This window comes from Diospyros lotus, chromosome 7 (genome assembly GCF_014633365.1).
Source record: "Diospyros lotus cultivar Yz01 chromosome 7, ASM1463336v1, whole genome shotgun sequence".
NCBI lineage: Eukaryota > Viridiplantae > Streptophyta > Magnoliopsida > Ericales > Ebenaceae > Diospyros > Diospyros lotus.
In genome coordinates this window covers 29,721,502-29,739,762 of record NC_068344.1, presented here as the reverse complement: position 1 = coordinate 29,739,762, position 18,261 = coordinate 29,721,502, and the positions used below count along the sequence as shown (strand labels likewise).

Sequence of the window (18,261 nt, the reverse complement as noted above, 5' to 3'; positions counted from 1 at the left end):
ATGGGTAGTCTTTATGAGCTTCTTGGTTTCGTGGGAACAATTCTGAGAGAATCAAGCAAACTCCTTGCCAAGCATGGCAAGTCCATGCTCACCATAACTGCAACCTCCATTCTGCTCAATTGTCTTCTCTTGTTCGCCAACCTCTTCTCCACTAAGCCAGCAATTAAAGATTTTGTTGCCAAAACAACACTTCTGATCACAAACCCTGGCAGTTTTGATATGTTCCGATTGATCAATGATATGCAACAAGATGTTCTGATTATTGTAGGAACCGAGTTGGCTTTCTTTCTCGCGACCTTAGCCGTCTTGCTGTTCTCCATAGCTGCAATGATTCAAGCCTCAGCTCTATTCTACAGTGGGAAGAGCCTTTCTTCCATGGATTTTGTTTCAAGGTTGGCAAGATCATTTGTAAGGCCATTTGCCACGTTCTTTTACTTTAGTCATTTCTACCTCGGATACATCGTCATTTCACTGGCAATCCGAATGCTTCTAGCGATCCTACTTTTTGGTCACAATTCAATCTTATTACTCTCCACGATCATACTTCTTCCAACCTTGATTCTGTGGATTTACTTGTCGGTTGTTTGGATATTGGCCGTGGTGATCTCTGTGATCAAAGAGGGTTGCTATGGAATGGAGGCACTGGGGAAGGCTCAAAAGCTTGCTAAAGGCAAGCAGCTACAAGGTTTTGCTCTAAGTTGTGTCTTCGTGATATTACCGATGATTGTAGCTGGCCTTTGATGAGAAGAATTCAGAAATCACAATCAAACCAGATTACTTTGCCGTTTCTTGTTACAATTTTTAATTGCCTGACAACAATGTTTCTGTTCTTGAACTACAGTGTTCTATTTCCAGTGCAAGAAGACAAATGGCGAAGAGATTGAATTGCAAATAAGCACAGAATATAGTAAAATACCCCTACTGCGCCAGCTGAAGATGAGCCCCTTAAATTGTATGTGTGATATCATATCCTAATAGATTAATTCATTGTTTTGTTCATTTATGTACCTTTTTTTTTCTTTCAAATGTATCCCCTTCTAATTATAACTAGTACACGTGCAATGGTTTTAACCACTGATGGCTGATGCGTTATTGCCTCCATAAAATGGAATCTTTCTTTCTCTTTTTCCATTTAAAATTTCCTTCAATGCATACTGGTTCCCATGTCTGTATCCTTAAGGGCGGAGAGAAAATCAAACTTTTTTTTGTATATTTCGTTTAGATAATATCAATTTTATCTTAAAAAGGATGAGGTGAAATTGGTATTTTATCCCTTAGATTATCAATTCAGTTCATGAATAACAAAGGGGCAATTATATTATTCACTTTCAAAATAAATTACAAGCTACAAAAATATGTTTATTTATTTGTTTTTGCATTGGAGAGAACAATATGTTTAAAAAATATCTCCGAAGAAAAAGAAAATTAAAAATTATGTTCAAAACGGGTTTTTTTTTTCTAAATTGAAGAATAAAAAACAAATTATTGTTTTTTTAAATTATACTAGTCTTCAGATAACAAGTGAAGGATGTTAACTAATTTTTCTTTTATTTTATTATCTTTTACATATTTTCTAGAAAAAACACATTATTTTTCTAATTTGACCCTCTATTTTGAATACTGTCAACAATATTTTTTTTTCTTTCCCTTCTCTTTTTTTCCACAGCCCTCTCCCTTCATCTCCTTTATTCCCATATTCATAACCCACTTCTTCTTATTTATCTTCTTCGTTCTCGTCATCTCTTCTTTGTTATTAATTAGATTCACAACCCGCTTCGTCTCCTTTATTTTCATCGTCTCCCTTTCATCTCTTTCGTTCCTAAATTCACAATCATTGTTTGTTCTCAAATTCACAACCCCTAATTATGTGACAGAAAGGAATGCAGTTTTCATTTTTCTTTATTATTTATAGAAATCGAAACATAAACCCAGAAATGAAAATTAAAGATGAAAAACAAAAATATTCTCCACAAAAAAACATGCCTTAGTGTTTTTCTTTTCATTTGAACATGACTTTATATTTTTCATTTTTTTACAATAAAAATTGAAGAAATAAGAGCTTTTTACAATTCAACAGGTTTTTTAAGGTGTAAAGGGAGAAATCTTGGTCATCTCACTCACTGAGCAAAAGCAAAGCAACTTGAGGGAATTACTAACTTTCTAGCTAGTTACATATACAAGTCTAACATGGCAAGGCAACAATACAATATCCTTCAATCTCATCCCCCAATTAACCTTGTGAGGACATTTTCATGCAAACCCAATAGAGAGTGAATTGGGTGTATCAAAAACTTTTCATTTATATTGAAGATATGCACATAAATTATTTTGAATGCTTTCATGCCTTTTAAAAAGATTTTGAAAGTACATTTAAGAGGAGGGTGAATTGGGTATATTAAAAATTTTTACAATATTAAAAATTTTTACAATATTAAAAAAAATATGCATCAAATTTGATTTGAAAAGATATTTTTTATAACATAAAATGAGACGTAACAGTTTAATATAAAATTATATATATTAATACATTTTTTTATAAAAATTATCCCAAACATATTTCTCACATAGAATATATATAGAAAGGTGGTTGTATTTGAAATTAAAAGAAGAATAAGAAAATTGTTATGCTAGTAGCAATAGGATTTTGTTTTCTCTTCTAAATTTTAACCTTCAAATCCCACGGAAAACATATGTATTCAAGAAATATGCATAAAAGTAGCGATGTTAAAAAAAAAATTATGCTTGCAATGAAAACTAAAATTGTTATGCTTGAAACTAATAAGCTAAATTCAAATATATAAACATTGAATGGCAGATGAAAAACTACACCATCAAAACATAAGAAGAAATCATAAGACACAATAATTTATAGTGGTTCGGCCAACAAACTCAGTCCGCTACATTAACTCCTAACTAAAGATTTAAAATATCCACTAAACGATTAGTTTTTAAGGGATCAACTACAAGTCATATACAATTTTTACAAAATCAATTGAAATCTCCACTTTTTATAGGCTAAGTAGAAACCCTAACTTTTAAAGAAGCAGTTGTAACATCTGCTTTTTGTAGACTAAATAATAATCTCTACTTTTAAGGACAAGGCAACATCAATATATACCTTTTACGGGCTAAGATAGTACTCTTACAAACATTTGTTGGAAGATGAAATAAAGGTTAAGCTCATAATAAGAATTACCCTCAAAGAATAAGAAATACAATACATGAGATAATAAACAAGAGAAGTGAAAAGAATATGAATGGTAAAGCACTCCACTCTCTTGTTCTTAATTTTTGGTTCAAGAGAATCTTCATGGGGCTTGACTAGATAATAGGTTGAGGTGAAGGAATATGAGCATAAAAGACTATCACTCAAGCAACGTAGTTTTGCTTGAAAGCGGATTCAGCTTGGTTGTGTCTAGGTTTAGGTTAGCTCTATATTATCTTATATTCACTAGACAATGGCCTATTGATCTCGTGCAATACTTGGTCTTTATAGAAGTTTTGAGACTTAAATTTAACACATGTTCTCTACACATACTCATTGCTTTTTTTGATTTAACTAATAATAATCAAATTAACTAAGAAAAATATGTTATTAAGATAAAACATTTTGCACACAATACATAAATATATTTATCATTCTATTATGGGAGAACATATCAAACCTCATAAAATAATAAAATAAAAACTCAAATAGTCAAAATTGTCCTCTCCGACATCTCTAAATAATGGTTATAAAATTCAAAATCTGCCAAATATTACTTGAATACAAAGTGATATATATTTAATCAAATAAGTTTAATCCTTACTCGAGTACAGGTGTTTTGTAATTGACTATCGATCTGACTTACTCGATTAAAAATTTGTTTTCACTCGATTAAATTTTTGACACAGAAAAATTCAATATATACTCGATTAGAAAGCTATACACTCAAGTACACTAAGATCTTTATTCAATTAACAATTTTAGTACTCAATTAAATTAATGGTCTAGAGGCTTGGCATATTTTTGATAAATATCTTCTCGATTAAAAAAATAAATTACTCAAATACACATGAATCAGTATTCAATTAAAATGTCAAGTACTCAATTACAAAAATGATTCAAAGGCTTGACAAATTTTTGGAGAATATATACTCGATTACATAAAATATTTACTCGAGTGTAAATAAATCATTACTCTATTACTAGAACTAAATACTCAATTAATTTTGCATTATCAGAAACTTGTATTTTTTACTCGAATACAAAAGCTTATTTAGTCAAGTACATTTAATCTTTACTTGATTACACTAAGATTTGTAATCGATTATTTATTATATAGCTTATCTCTACTCGATTACAAAGTGGATATACTCAATTAAAATGACATACCTACTTTGAATTAAACTTAAGGTTTTTCTTAACAAAATAATTAGTCGAGTATAAAAGGATTTTTACTCAAATACAAGTATTAGGTTATAGAATTATTCGATTACATGAGATCTTTCACTCGATTAAGAGAACCAACATTTTTTACCTAATATGAGATATCACTACATTACTTGAGTAACATATATTTGTACTCGATTAAAAGACTTGCTTTACTCAATTTATCTATATATCCTACTCAATTATTTTTAAACTTAAATATTAACTTTAACATAGTGTTTTGATTATCATCACTTAACACAAATTTTCCTATTTTCTCATCAATTCTAAACTTTAACAAACTAACAAATTACTCAACAGATTTGTTGTGAATAAAGATTGATCATGTTCAACATTTGTGATTTTAAAATTAGTATTGGAAATGTTGAATGAAAATATTTATGTTTGTGTGATTTCAAAAACAATGCTTGAAATATAGGAGTTTTAAGCTGGAATTTGAATTTGAAATACTTGCCATCTCAATACCTCTTTTGATTTAATGTGTAAGAGGATCTATCATTTTGCAGATCATATGTATATGGTTCAAATTCATTTTGCATTCCATTTATGTGAAAGAGAATTAATCAAATAGCATTAAATGAACTAAATATGTCTGAAAAAGTAAATTCAGCACACAATTAATGTTGTAAAATACTAATATTTCAAATGAGAGACACCAGGTCGTGGTTGACCAAGTCTCCCACACTTGCTTCGGTTTGTTTTATTCAATTATCTTTTGTACTGCGGAATTGGTCCTCTGCCTTATTCGATGGCTGAGTCTTCCTCCCCCCAACATTCACCTTCATGCGCTTATAAAAGCAGCCCTCGATGCACTTGCAAAGAAGTAGAAAAACATCTTCTCTCCATCTTCTTCTTTCTTTACATTCTACTCTCTATTTTATCTAATTGCTGCATTTCTTACTACCCGTTTTCCTGTTTGCTGCTCCCTTACTACTATACTTTCATTTGTTGCTTCTCATCCTTGTTATTGCTCTTTTCTATCTTCATTATGTTGTTGTTACTTCAAACTTGTTATTGGGTTCATATTGTGTATCTTGCTCTCCTTACTTTCCCAAATATCGTGAGTGCAACGGATTTGGAAGTACTCGTTGTATCTTGGGAGAGTGTCCACCGGAGTCTTTGCATTGTTCATTGAGAGGTGAAACATACTCTTTAAGGATAGTGACATTTGTCACGCCTCAGGTTCTAGCTACTTGCTATCTGTTTCTGTCCATTAGTTATTTTCCCTACAATCTTAAAGAGTATTTAATGGACATCTCTTCCCACATCACCACCATCAACTGGCCAGTCACTAATACTGCCCATATGGCAGATGTTATTGCAACCGCTCATGTCGTTGCCTCTATCAGTATTGCAGTTGCTGTCCACCATCCGGTTGCTTGTGCTGTTGCGCCCAACAATGCTGCTACCTACCAACCTGTTGCGACCCACTATGCTGTCAACCATGCTGTTGGGTCATTGTTGCTCACTGCCCCACTTGTTCTTCCTTCCATGCAATTATGCAAAGCCATTTCCTGACGTGTCTAAGATCGAGCTATTCAATGGAAACAACTTCAAAAGATGGCAAGAACGGGTATACTCAATCCTCGATGTACACAGTGTGGCGTATGCACTTAGTGGATCCAAGTCTAATGAAAGTGTTGATGCCAAGTTGTTGGATCATTGGACATATGCAAATAAAGTATGTAGGCACACGATAATCAGTACGTTGTCTAATGAATTATTTCATGTCTACTGTCCCTATAAGGAAGCAAAGGAAATTTGGGAGTCCATGAATGCTAAGTATACAGCCGAAGATGTGGGCAAACAAAAGTTCGTGATTGGAAAATTATATCGATAGGAAATGGTGGATGATAAGGAGATCAAAGTTCAAATCAACGAATACCACAAGCTTTTGGAAGATTAGAAAGCTGAAAAGATCGTGTTGCAAGAAGAATTTGTTACCGACCTACTCATTTGAAAAATTACCAGAATCATGGAACGACTACAAGAACCAACTCAAGCACAGGCATAAACAACTATCACTCAAAGACTTAGTCGTACAAATCATCATTGAAGATACAAACCGCAAAAAGCTACAATCCACAAAAAGCAAAGGAGATGGCATACAAGGCTAACTTAGTACAAGGTAAATCTCAAAATCCCATCAAAAAACATGAATACAAAAATATAACTGATTATAAGCCAAAAATGTCTAACCCCAGTTTTAAGAAAAAGAAAAGTTATTGCTTTGTTTGTGGAAAACCAGGGACCATGCACCTCAATGTAGGAAGAGAGTGAGAAATGATAAACCTGCCCAGCCAAAAGCAAATTTGGTTGAAGTAGATGATATTATTGTCGCGGTCATTTCTCAAGCAAACATTGTGGCCAATGTGAAAGATTAGGTGGTAGACTCTAGGGCTACCAGGCATATTTGTGCAAATAAAAATGCGTTTTCCTCTTACATTCCAATAGGAGAAGGAGAAGAAACAATCTACCTTGGTGATTCAAGGACTACTCTAGTTCTTGGAAAAGGGAAGATTCTTCTCAAACTCACATCTGGCAAAACTTTGGCTCTCATTGATATGCTTCATGTTTCAAACATTAGAGCTAACCTGGTTTCTGTTTCTCTATTAAGCAAGGTTGGGGTTAAAGTGTCATTTGAATCTGACAAGATTGTAATGACAAAAAATAATACATTTATGGGCAAGGGCTATTGTAATCAGGGTCTTTTAGTGCTTAATGTTTCTAAAATAATTAATAAGAATGCTACTTCTTCCGCTTATATATGCTTGACTCTGTTAATTTGTGGCATGGTAGACTAGGACATGTTAGTAGTACATATATTAAGAAAATGCATACATTAGGATTAATTTATGGATTTAGTGACTCATGCATGAATAAATGTGACATTTGTGTTGAAGCGAAGCTAACTAGAAAACCATGTATTTCAGTTGCAAGAGAATCTGAACTATTAAATTTAATACATATTGACTTAGGAGACTTGAAACAAATAATGACTAGAGGTGGTAAGAGATATTATATAACCTTTATTGATGATTGCTCTAGATATACTAAGGTGTATTTCCTCATAAACAAAGACGAGGCCTTTAGCATGTTTCTTTCTTATAAGGCAGAAGTAGAAAATCAATTAAATAGGAAAATTAAAAGAGTTAGATCAGATAGAGGGGGCGAGTACATAATGATAAATGATTTTTGTGAGAAAGAAGAAATAATAGATGAAACTATTCATCCTTATTCCCCTGAATCTAATGGTATATATAGCTGAAAGGAAAAATAAAACACTAAAAGAAATGATGAATACTATGCTAATTAGTTCTAATGCACCTGATAATCTTTAGGGTGAAGCTATTTTATCTGCATGCCATTTACAAAATAGAATTTCATGTAAGAAAACTGGTAAGACGCCCTATGAGTTATGGAAGGGTTACTGCCCTAATTTGAAATATTTAAAAGTGTGGGGGTGTCTTACCAAGGTTATGCTTCTTGAACCTAAGAAAAGAAAAATAGGCTCTAAAACATCATAGTGTTTGTTTATTGGTTATGCTAATCATAGTGCTGCATATAGATTTATAGTATTGAAAAGTGATGTACTTGAATACAACACTATTGTTGAAACAAAAAATGCTGAATTTTTTGAAAATATTTTTCCTTTGAAAATTAATACAGTTTCTACTTCACCTTCAGAAAGGATTGATTTAGAAAATGTTGAGTATGATTTAAGAAGAAGTAAAAAATTAAGAAATAGTCTTCCTTTGGGAATGACTTTTATACATATCTTGTTGATAACGATCCTTTAACTTATTCTGATGCTATAACTTCTTCTGAAAGTCAATTTTGAAAAAATGCTATTCAAAGTGAGATTGAATCTATTTTACAAAATCAAACTTGGCTTTTGACTTATTTGCCTCCAGGGGAAAAACCTATGGGATGTAAGTGGATATTTAAAAGGAAATTTAATCCTGATAGATCTATTGATAAATATAAAGCTAGATTGGTTGCAAAAGGGTTTACTCAAAAATAAAATATTGATTATTTTGATACTTTTGCACCAATTACCCGAATTTCTTCTATTCATGTTTTAATTGCTTTAGCCTCTGTTTATAAACTTATTATTCACCAGATGGATGTTAAAATTGCATTTCTAAATGGTGATTTAGAAGAGAAGATTTACATGATTCAACCCGAAGACTGTGTTACTCCTGGTGAAGATAATAAGGTTTGTAAACTGCTTAAGTCCTTATATGGATTAAAGCAAGCTCCTAAACAGTGGCATGAAAAATTTGATTTTGTTTTAATTTCAAATGATTTTTCTTCTGTTGAAGTAAATAAATATGTGTATACAAAATGTGTTGATAATGAGTATGTGATTATTAGTTTATATGTTAATATCCTTATTTTTGGGACTTGCATTAAAATTATAAATGTAATACCCTAAGTCACATTGAATAAGTTAAATTATGCTCATGTAATAAATTTAGTCTATATGATATGTAGACAATTTATTAAATTAAGTTTATGTAATTAATTTGGTATAAATTAAATTATCTTTATATGACTAATTTATTTAGCTCAAGTATGTTTATGCTAGAAATTATATAAGTATGTAAAAATAAATAAATATGTAATAAGGTATAAATGTATAGTATATGTAAGTATGTATGTATGTACGTAATTACAAAATCCGTATATGATATACATATATATAGATATTTATGTAAAAAAAAATCAAAAAATACGGATTTTGCAGAGCAGTGCGCGGCCAGAGCATGGCCGCGCCTGCAATCGGATTTCAGAGGGGGATGGGGGGCATTAATGGCTGAGTGACTGGTGGTATGGCTTTTCCGACCACGTGGGGGTTTTGATTTGACGTTTTCGGCGGGGTTTTTGGCTATAAATAGCCAAGTTCAAACAAGCCAATGCATCCAAAAACTTGAAGCTTAGATCAAGTGATTGGGGAAGGGTTTGAGGGATTTGTGAGCGGGTTCTTGATCTTTGAGCCGTAGGCATCATTTCTGGTCATTTTGGTAGCCAACAGAGCAGAGGAAGAGGCGAATCAAGCTTTGCCAAAAAACACACAGCTCGCCGGAGCCGAGGCTTCGATTGACAAATCGAGGTATGTCCGGTCATTTTTTCAAAAATTTGATGCTATATTTGGGTTCGGGAGGTCAAAATGAAGAAGAAGGGAAGCTTCATTTGAAGCTTTGAAGCTTGGAGGGGCCGCCGGCGACCAAAGGGCCGCCGAAGAAGAAACCAGCACGGGCGCGTGGGCTGCACGCGCCCGCGAGTAGGAAGACGGCGTGTGCAGCCCACACGCCCGTCAGTAAAGAAAAGAAAAGAAATAAAAAAAATGTAAATAAAAGAAAAAAAATTGAAAAAATTTTATTAAATCCGAAATGTTGTTTATGATTTATTTAGTGTATAATTTTCTTGAAATGTTAAATTTATTAATTAATTAAGTAGATTTTTCTATTATGGAAATAAAGAAAAATAGGATTTTAATTCAAAAAATTTCAAGAAAATTTTAGAGTGTTAGAAGTATTATTTAAGAAATATTAGTGAAAAGAAATTGAATAAAATGAAAGATTAGATAATTATTATGTAATAATTATATATTTAGCTATTAGGAAATAAGGGGAAAATAGGAATTTAGGGAAAAATAGGAATTTAGTGGGAAAAATAGGAATTTAGTTGGAAAATTCCATGAAAATTGCAGAATACTAGAAATATGGTTTGAGGAATATTAGTAAAGAGAAATTAGATTTTTGAAAGTTTAGATAATTTTTATGCAATTTTTGAGAAAATAGGATTTAGAAATAAAAGAAAAAAATGGAAGAAATTATGAATGATATTCTAAAAATAAGTTTAATATTTTTAAGAATTCTCAAGGACGAGAAGATTAAGAAATAGCCGCTGACACGATTTTTGAGACCACCACGCCTTTTGAGACAATTTAGCTTTAAGTTTACCGCTTTAACTTAGTACAGTCATAAATTTTGTAAATGCTTTATCATATTGGCATACAATGATATGAAATCATCACGTAGAGTGCATCAATGACATGATTATGAAATGCATAATTACATATTGATACTGTTGATCACACGCATATGAGGCCGTAGGGAGTACGAACTGGCACCGCTGCCTTATCAAGGGTGCACCCATACACCCCGGCTTCGAAAAAGGTGGCCCCTAAAATAATAGGCAGCATGAGGGGTGCAGTTGACACCTACGATGAAAGACATTGCATACACTCATGACATTGCATTTGGTACCCTTATTTAGATGGTTCATCATCTAACCTGGGTTCGCCCCTGGAACATTCAACGTTCCAGTCGGGACTTGCAATAATAATACCGAGGTTGGAGATGTGTAGTGACACGAGACGTCAGGAAACAAGGAAATGTGCCATGATATTAAATAGTTTAAGCATTATGTACATTTGTTGTATTTTAGTAACTTATGTAATAATTTTGTAATAAATGCTATGTCCAGTTATACATGTATGTTTTGTCATGAGCAGGTTCGATTCAGCTTCCGCTTTGTATTTAATTTCTAGTGTAAACATCTCGTCTAACACTAGATAAGGTCTTAGGAAATTTCAAAAATAATTTAAAAAAAAAAATGAACCAAATTTCTTAAGGCATAACACGCCGGAGAAGGCGGGCTGTTATAGTTGGTATCAGAGCCTAAACCAAGTAGAATACCAGGAAGGAAAACTTAGTACCGATATGAGGATAGTTAGGGGTACTAACGGGAGTTGTGGTGACAGGATGGCTGAAAATTTTTCAGAGCAAATCTTAGTCGACCATTGGGCACACCGTCTGGAAAATCGGGTCCCGTTGCCGAACGAGGGTATCATGGAGCACTTAGTTCAGATGGAAGAAATCCTTGATGATGTACCACCCAGTTATCGATTTTGGCCCGACCTGGTTCAACTTCAGATCGACATGATGGTCGGTGTTTTGGAGGGAGATCTGCAAGATTTCGCAGATTGGGTGCGACAAGGAGAGCAATTTCCTAAGTTTCGACTTTATTGCGCACGGATTCACGAGCTTCTAGTAGAATTATACGAGCCAGTGCTAGTAGATGAGCCCGACGAAGAGATGGAGGACCCGCTCGAAGAAGAAGAGGCAGCAGATATAGAAAACCCGATCGAGCCTAAAGAGGTGGCAGATCTAATTGAAGCAGAGGAAGAAGAAGACATACCCATATTCTAGGCTGAAGATGACCTTTTCGAGCTCGAAGATACCGATTCTGAAGACGAGGAAGAGACAGAAGTGATGATGAACGACCCCGAGGCACCTCCATACGAATCTAAGGATGAGAAGAACGGTTGGATTTGGATGTCATCAGGACCGAAGTAGATTTTACGGAAAATATCCTAACTATCTATGTGACTCGTATAGTGTCTAAGATCTATGTGACCTAAGTAGTATCTATGGCATTTTGCAACTGAATGTGTAATATCTATAGAATTAATGAAGAATCTACCTTATCGGATGGCAAGACCCTGTTATCTAATCCGAAATGTTACTTTCTTTACAGATGGTGAATACACAAAGGAGATTAGCAATAGGGTCTAGGACGCCCAACCAGCAAGGAAACACAAGTGAACATCTGGAAGGCAACTCCAGCCAAGAGGCCAGGAGTAGTCAGCTAGATCAAATGGAGCGAATCTTGGGAAGTATGGTAGGGTTCATGCAAGAAACTCACTCCCGAGACACCCATGCAGTTAGCATGCTCGATCTTTATCGTCGACAGAACCCTCCCATTTTTCAAGGGAAGCTAGGCACAGACCCCAGTGAAGGGGAATTCTGGATCGAGCAGACAGAAAAGCTACTGGATCACTTGCACTGTAGAGAAGAAGAGAAGGTTAATTGTGCCACCTTTATGCTGCAAGACGAAACAGACAGGTGGTGGAAGAGAGTCAAGAGGGCAATGACCCCTCGGGCCAGGGCACCCTACATCTCTTAGGAGCGATTTAAGGAGCTCTTTAATGAGAAGTATTTTCCCCTGAATTTGAGGATGAAAAAGGAAAGAGAATTCATGGAATTAAAACAGACTGGAGACATGACTGTCGCTCAATATGAAGATGCTTTTAGCCGCTTGATCCGGTATATACCAATTTATGAAGGAGACGAAAGAATCAAGGCTCAAAAGTTTTTGGGAAGGCTGAATCTGAAACTTCAGAGGGCGTTGAGTAGTATAAATACTCAGTCATATTCAGAAGTGGTGCTGCAAGCTTTTACCACTGAGGCCAACCTAAAGTGAATTTGGCCGATCCTCTAACTAAACCATTGGGTAGAAAATTAATAAATGAAACATCGAGAGGAATGGGATTATTGCCAACTGAGAGAAATCAACAATGATGGTAACCCAACCTATGTGATTGGAGATCCCATGAATTAGGTTTATATGGGTAATAACAAATCATATGTTGATCTTATGGTGAAGCACTATTATTGATTATGGTGTCCTATCCTATATATGGTGTAAATAGTGCAGATTAATTGCAATGGATGAGGGTTGAGCTAAGCTCTTAATGAATTTCATATCCCTTATGGGTGGTGTATAGTATTGCAGTATACACTTGATGGATTCACCTATATGAGTGTGGAATGGAGCTGCTCCTATGAAATTATGGTTAAATTTCTAGAGCACTCATGAATTATCAGGCACGCGCATGGCCTATTAGCTCAAAATCGTGATGAGTAGCAAGAATTAAAAGGGTGTAATATGATTAGTGAGAATCATAATACAAGCATGTTCCTTGGTTCATAGAAACTATAAGTTTCACCAATGACCATGTGAGTTATGTCTCATTCTTTCTAGACTTGGTTCATAGTCCAAAAGACACCAAGTTTGAGGTGTTACACTCAACCCAGTAACAATCATTCCTCTAGTTTGAACTCATTTGAAATATGTGGGGGATTGTTGTAAAATACTAATATTTCAAATGAGAGAGACCAGGTCGTGGCTGACCAAGTCTCCCACGCTTGCTTCGATTTGTTTTATTCGATTATCTTTTGTGCTGCAGAATCGGTCATCTACCTTATCCGATTGCCGAGTCTTCCTCCCCCCAACGTTCACCTTCATGCGCTTATAAAAGCAACCCTCAATGAACTTGCAGAGAAGTAGAAAAACATCTTCTCTCCGTCTTCTTCTTTGTTTACATTCTGCTCTCTATTTTATCTAATTATTGTGTTTCTTATTACCTGTTTTCCTGTTTGCTGCTCCCTTACTGCTATACTTTCATTTGTTGCTTCTCATCCCTGTTATTGCTCTTTTCTGTCTTCATTACGTTGTTGTTGCTTCAAACTTGTTGTTGGGTTCATATTGTGTATCTTGCTCTCCTTACTTTCCCAAATACCGTGAGTGTAGCGGATTTGGAAGTACCCGTTGTATCCTAGGAGAGTGTCCACCAAAGTCTTTGCACTATTCATTGAGAGGTGGAAAATACTCTTTAAGGACAGTGACATTTGTCACGCCTCGAGTTCCAGCTACTTGTTATCCGTTTCTGTCCATTAGTTATTTTCCCTACAATTAATACTATGCAACGGCTAGTTTTTCAAATAAATAGTAGAGTAAAAATCAATATTACTCGAGTAAGATCAGTAGATATTTAAATACGCTTAAAGGATAGTCGATTAGTCTTAGGCATTACTCGACTACATGATTTACTTAGTCAATTAATAATTCAAAAATAAATACTTACTCTTTGTCCAATGAATCTTACTTGACTAAGTTTCTTAGTTACTCTGTAACATAATGACATTAGTCAAGTACATAATATATCATAATCAATTAAAACATGTCATTACTCAAGTACGAGATACCTCTTAATTGATTATTAAATCACTTATAGAGACTCACTCTCTATTCACATTATACTCGACTAAGACATTCATTTACTTGACTAAGATAAGAGTTACTTAATTAATCCTAACCTCTTAATCGATTAATTGTTCAACTATAGAAACTTGACATTTATCATTCGAATTATTACTCGAATAAGATATTTGATTCCTCGATTTAAAAATGAATTACTCGATTATCATTTCCTTTTAGTAGATTAATAATACAAGTACAAAGATTTATTATTTTAGCTATATTTCTTATTCGATTAATAAATATAGTTATCCAACTAATTATATCACTTAGTCGATTATCATTCAGGTTACTCAATTGAAGCTTTTTAATTCAATATTTGAATACATCTGACATATGCTCGATTAAGTCTTTGAGTATTTAAGTATTAATCAATTAAATTAATAAGTTAGTCGAGTATAATCACTTGCTACTAAACATTTCCTTACTCGATTAACAATTTAAGCCCGTAAATTATTTTACTCAATTAACAACATTGATTTTTAAGTAATATTTTGAAAGTTAGTTAAAATTAATTTTTCTTAACATAAATACTCGATTAATGATAGAATTTACTCAAGTAAGTGATGTGTTACTCGACAATAGAGTTTATTCTGTTAATAGCTTATCATTGAAGTCATTAAAAATTTGCATAGATTAATTTCACCATATTTCATCATCAAAACATAACTCAACAAATCTATTATTAATTTTTGCAAATTTGCTAAGCTTCCAATTGTTGCTAACTTAAACATAAGAGAGATATGAGATGATTACTTTATTTTATTGTTGAGTTCTTTCTTTCTGTTTTAACATTAACTCCACCCATTTTATGCTTCACATTGCGAATGTTTTGCAATTTTTTAAAACAATTATTTTGCTGCACAATAGAATTGAATTTTATTTTAGGCCAAAAGGTTGATTTGCTCCTTGTACTATATGTTAATATTCACTTTAGTATTAATCTTTTTTATTTAATTTAGTACTTGATGTTTCAAAATCATCCTAATTTGGTTCCTGCAAGTAGTCAATTGCTTGTTAAATTAATGGTCAATTGATGAATAAGGGCGTTCATTCAATCTAGACCAAACTGAGTTTTACAAAAGTTTTTGATTGAATTAAGATTATACTAATTAAGTTTAGGACTAGATTGGTTTAGTCATATTTCGAACCAATCTAATCCTAATTGATCCAAACCCTTTTTTTCTCCATATTTTCAATATAAAATAGGACTATGTTCCAAATCACAATAAATGGAACATAGTTCATTGATAAATCTAAGATAGACAAATGGCCAGCGATGTTAACCAACCTCGCTCACCCTATGCCTAGCCATGGGCCCTAAAGTGACAAGTTAGGTCAAACTTGACTAGTTCATGGGATACATTGAGTTTGGACCCATTTATGAGAAAATGCTAGAAAACTTGACGGATTTACCAACGGAATTATCGAAAGTGGGTAAAAAGTCAATTTTTCCCCCACGCTCTGCTTTTTCCTTCTCTCTCCCATGGATTCCCCCTTGCTCTGGTGCATCTTCCCTACCATGGCTATCGCCTCGCCTCGCCGTCGTCGCCTTTTTGCCATGGCCGCCTCGCCCTCCCCGACAGTCGCTACATCGATCGTCGGCGAGAGCGAGGTGAGGTGACCATGGCAGAGAGGCGACGGAAGCGAGGCGAGGCGACTACAGCGAGGCGCGATGGTGGCTATGGCAGGGGAGACGCACCAAAGAGGGGGGGCAGTGGCCCGCTTTGCAAATTTGCAAAGTGGACGACACAAAATCGTCTTTTTTGCCTTCTTTTGTGAGCCGATCGGTAAGTTCATCGGGCCCTGTAGAACGACTCCTTCAAATAATAAAGCTTTACTCCCCTTTGAGTCTACCTAAGATGAGCTAAGTTAGGTCAACCCAGTAAGTCATAGATAGGCCAACCTTGAGTTTACAAGGCCAAATGGGTCAAGTCTAACGAAATCCCGTTGGCCGACTCAATTTTTATATAGTTTTAAAATTAATTTAAATATATATATATTTAATGAATAGGATATAAAATTATTTTTAAAAATATAAATTCCACTTTTAAAATAAAATTAAGAACTTAGAAGTTAGTTAAATGTTGAAAATTTAAACTTTTACCTTCTAATAATTTTCACATTCTAGTTTTTAATTATCTAATTATACTTTTAAAATATTAAATTAGATGCTATAAGATTATAATAATCATACTTCATATCAATAATATTTATATACAACTTAAAACAGTTATATTGTCATAAAAATTATTTTTAACCATTTTAACATTTGATTTGAAACTTGATATATTAAGATTGTTTGAATGATCATATGAATAATGTTATATATTTTTATTCATTGTCAGTGTGTTCTAACATCTTTTTCGTAATTTATAGTTTTTAAATTAATAAAATTATTAAATTATGTATCAAAAATTTAAAATCAAATTATAATATAAAAAATTATAACATTCTTATTTTAAAAAATAATTTTAGGCCAACCAAACAAGTTTGGCTTCTAGGGTTGGCAGGTCAATGAGTTCTAGTTTAGTTTTTTTTTTTGGGCAAGTTCACTAGATGCTTAACTCATTTGACATCTCTAAGGATAGACATTGAAACTATATGCTCATGAATTTAAGTTTAGTTTTTTTTTTAATTGAAATTTAAGATTAGTTTTATACTTATGTAATTTAAATATGACATGTTTAAGTTACTTAAATGTGAAAAAGATAAGCAAAATAAAAAAAAAGTCTAATAAAAAATAGCTTTAAATAATCTAAATTTTTATATAAATAAAAATTGAGCCAAATTAATACTTTTAACTTTTGAAAAGTAAGTTAATTTTATATCCATTATTCTTTGATCATTAATTTAATTAAGGATGGTTAACAATAGATACTAAGAACAATTTTGAAACTTCAAATACTAACTAATCCGAAAAAGAAGCACCCATGCCCGGATATCCTAACCACCGAATTATCCGAATGGGAGCACTTACGGAAGGAAAAAAGAATGAAACACGAGACAGAAACTACCGTGGCATGCATACACATGAATTAAAACAACGAAAACGAAGCTATATACATGCATGCACTACGGGAACACCGCTAGTACAGCAGTCACAAGATAAATAAATAAATACAGACTCTTGTGCCAACATACACGAGACTCGAGAGTTGACTAGGGCTGATGGGGGAATGACATAGACTGACGAAACTACTTATACACCATACCAACTCTGCCGCTAGATGCTGACTCCCTTACCCTTGACCTACACTGCCATTACCTGAAATGATGTAAAAAAAAATGAGTCGAGAGACTCAGCAAGTATAAAGAAAGAAAAGCTGAAGGCTGTACATATCCAGTAAACTCTCTCCCCAAAATACCAACTCCCATGTACACACAAGCCATGAGACACTCAACACAGTATGAAAGCACATACCGATCATTAAGGCCCACACAAGACACGTGGCACCCAAGTCCCATATCAACCTGCCGCTGCCCTGATAGGCAACCAATATCTCCAACCAACCTGTGCGCGCCATCTCGAATTGGTGCTCCCATCACCCGTGTGCTCGTATCGGTCCTCCCGACACCCGAGCTGTAGAATAATCGAGCCATAGGCTCCTTTGGAACGGTTCTCCTGTCCGAGACCTGAGAACTGCCGGTAACCATGCAATGCACATAAAAATGCAATGGCATAGTGAGCATCAACGTGATACACTGGCGCCCGTACATCCAAGCATCAGGCCATGCTCCGCCCACATAGTAAACCACACGCGATGCATATGCCCGTGCCAGATGCAATCTAACCACACTAGAATGTTCGTGTCCAAGCATACTCAATAAATGAATATCCCAGCATGCATCCCGTACCTATGTGCAATCAAATCATGAACAGTAATATAATATATCTAATTATACAGTAAATCACATACTGGCAGAGCTAGTCAGCA

At 34.1% G+C, this 18,261-nt stretch overlaps 1 protein-coding gene across 1 annotated transcript; it reads left to right on the top strand.

Moving 5' to 3' along the window:
* Positions 1-741, top strand: LOC127805656 (uncharacterized). Its single transcript, XM_052342409.1, has one exon. The coding sequence runs from the start codon at positions 1-3 to the stop codon at positions 739-741; it is 741 nt and encodes a 246-aa protein (XP_052198369.1).
* Positions 742-18,261: the final 17,520 nt, after the last annotated feature.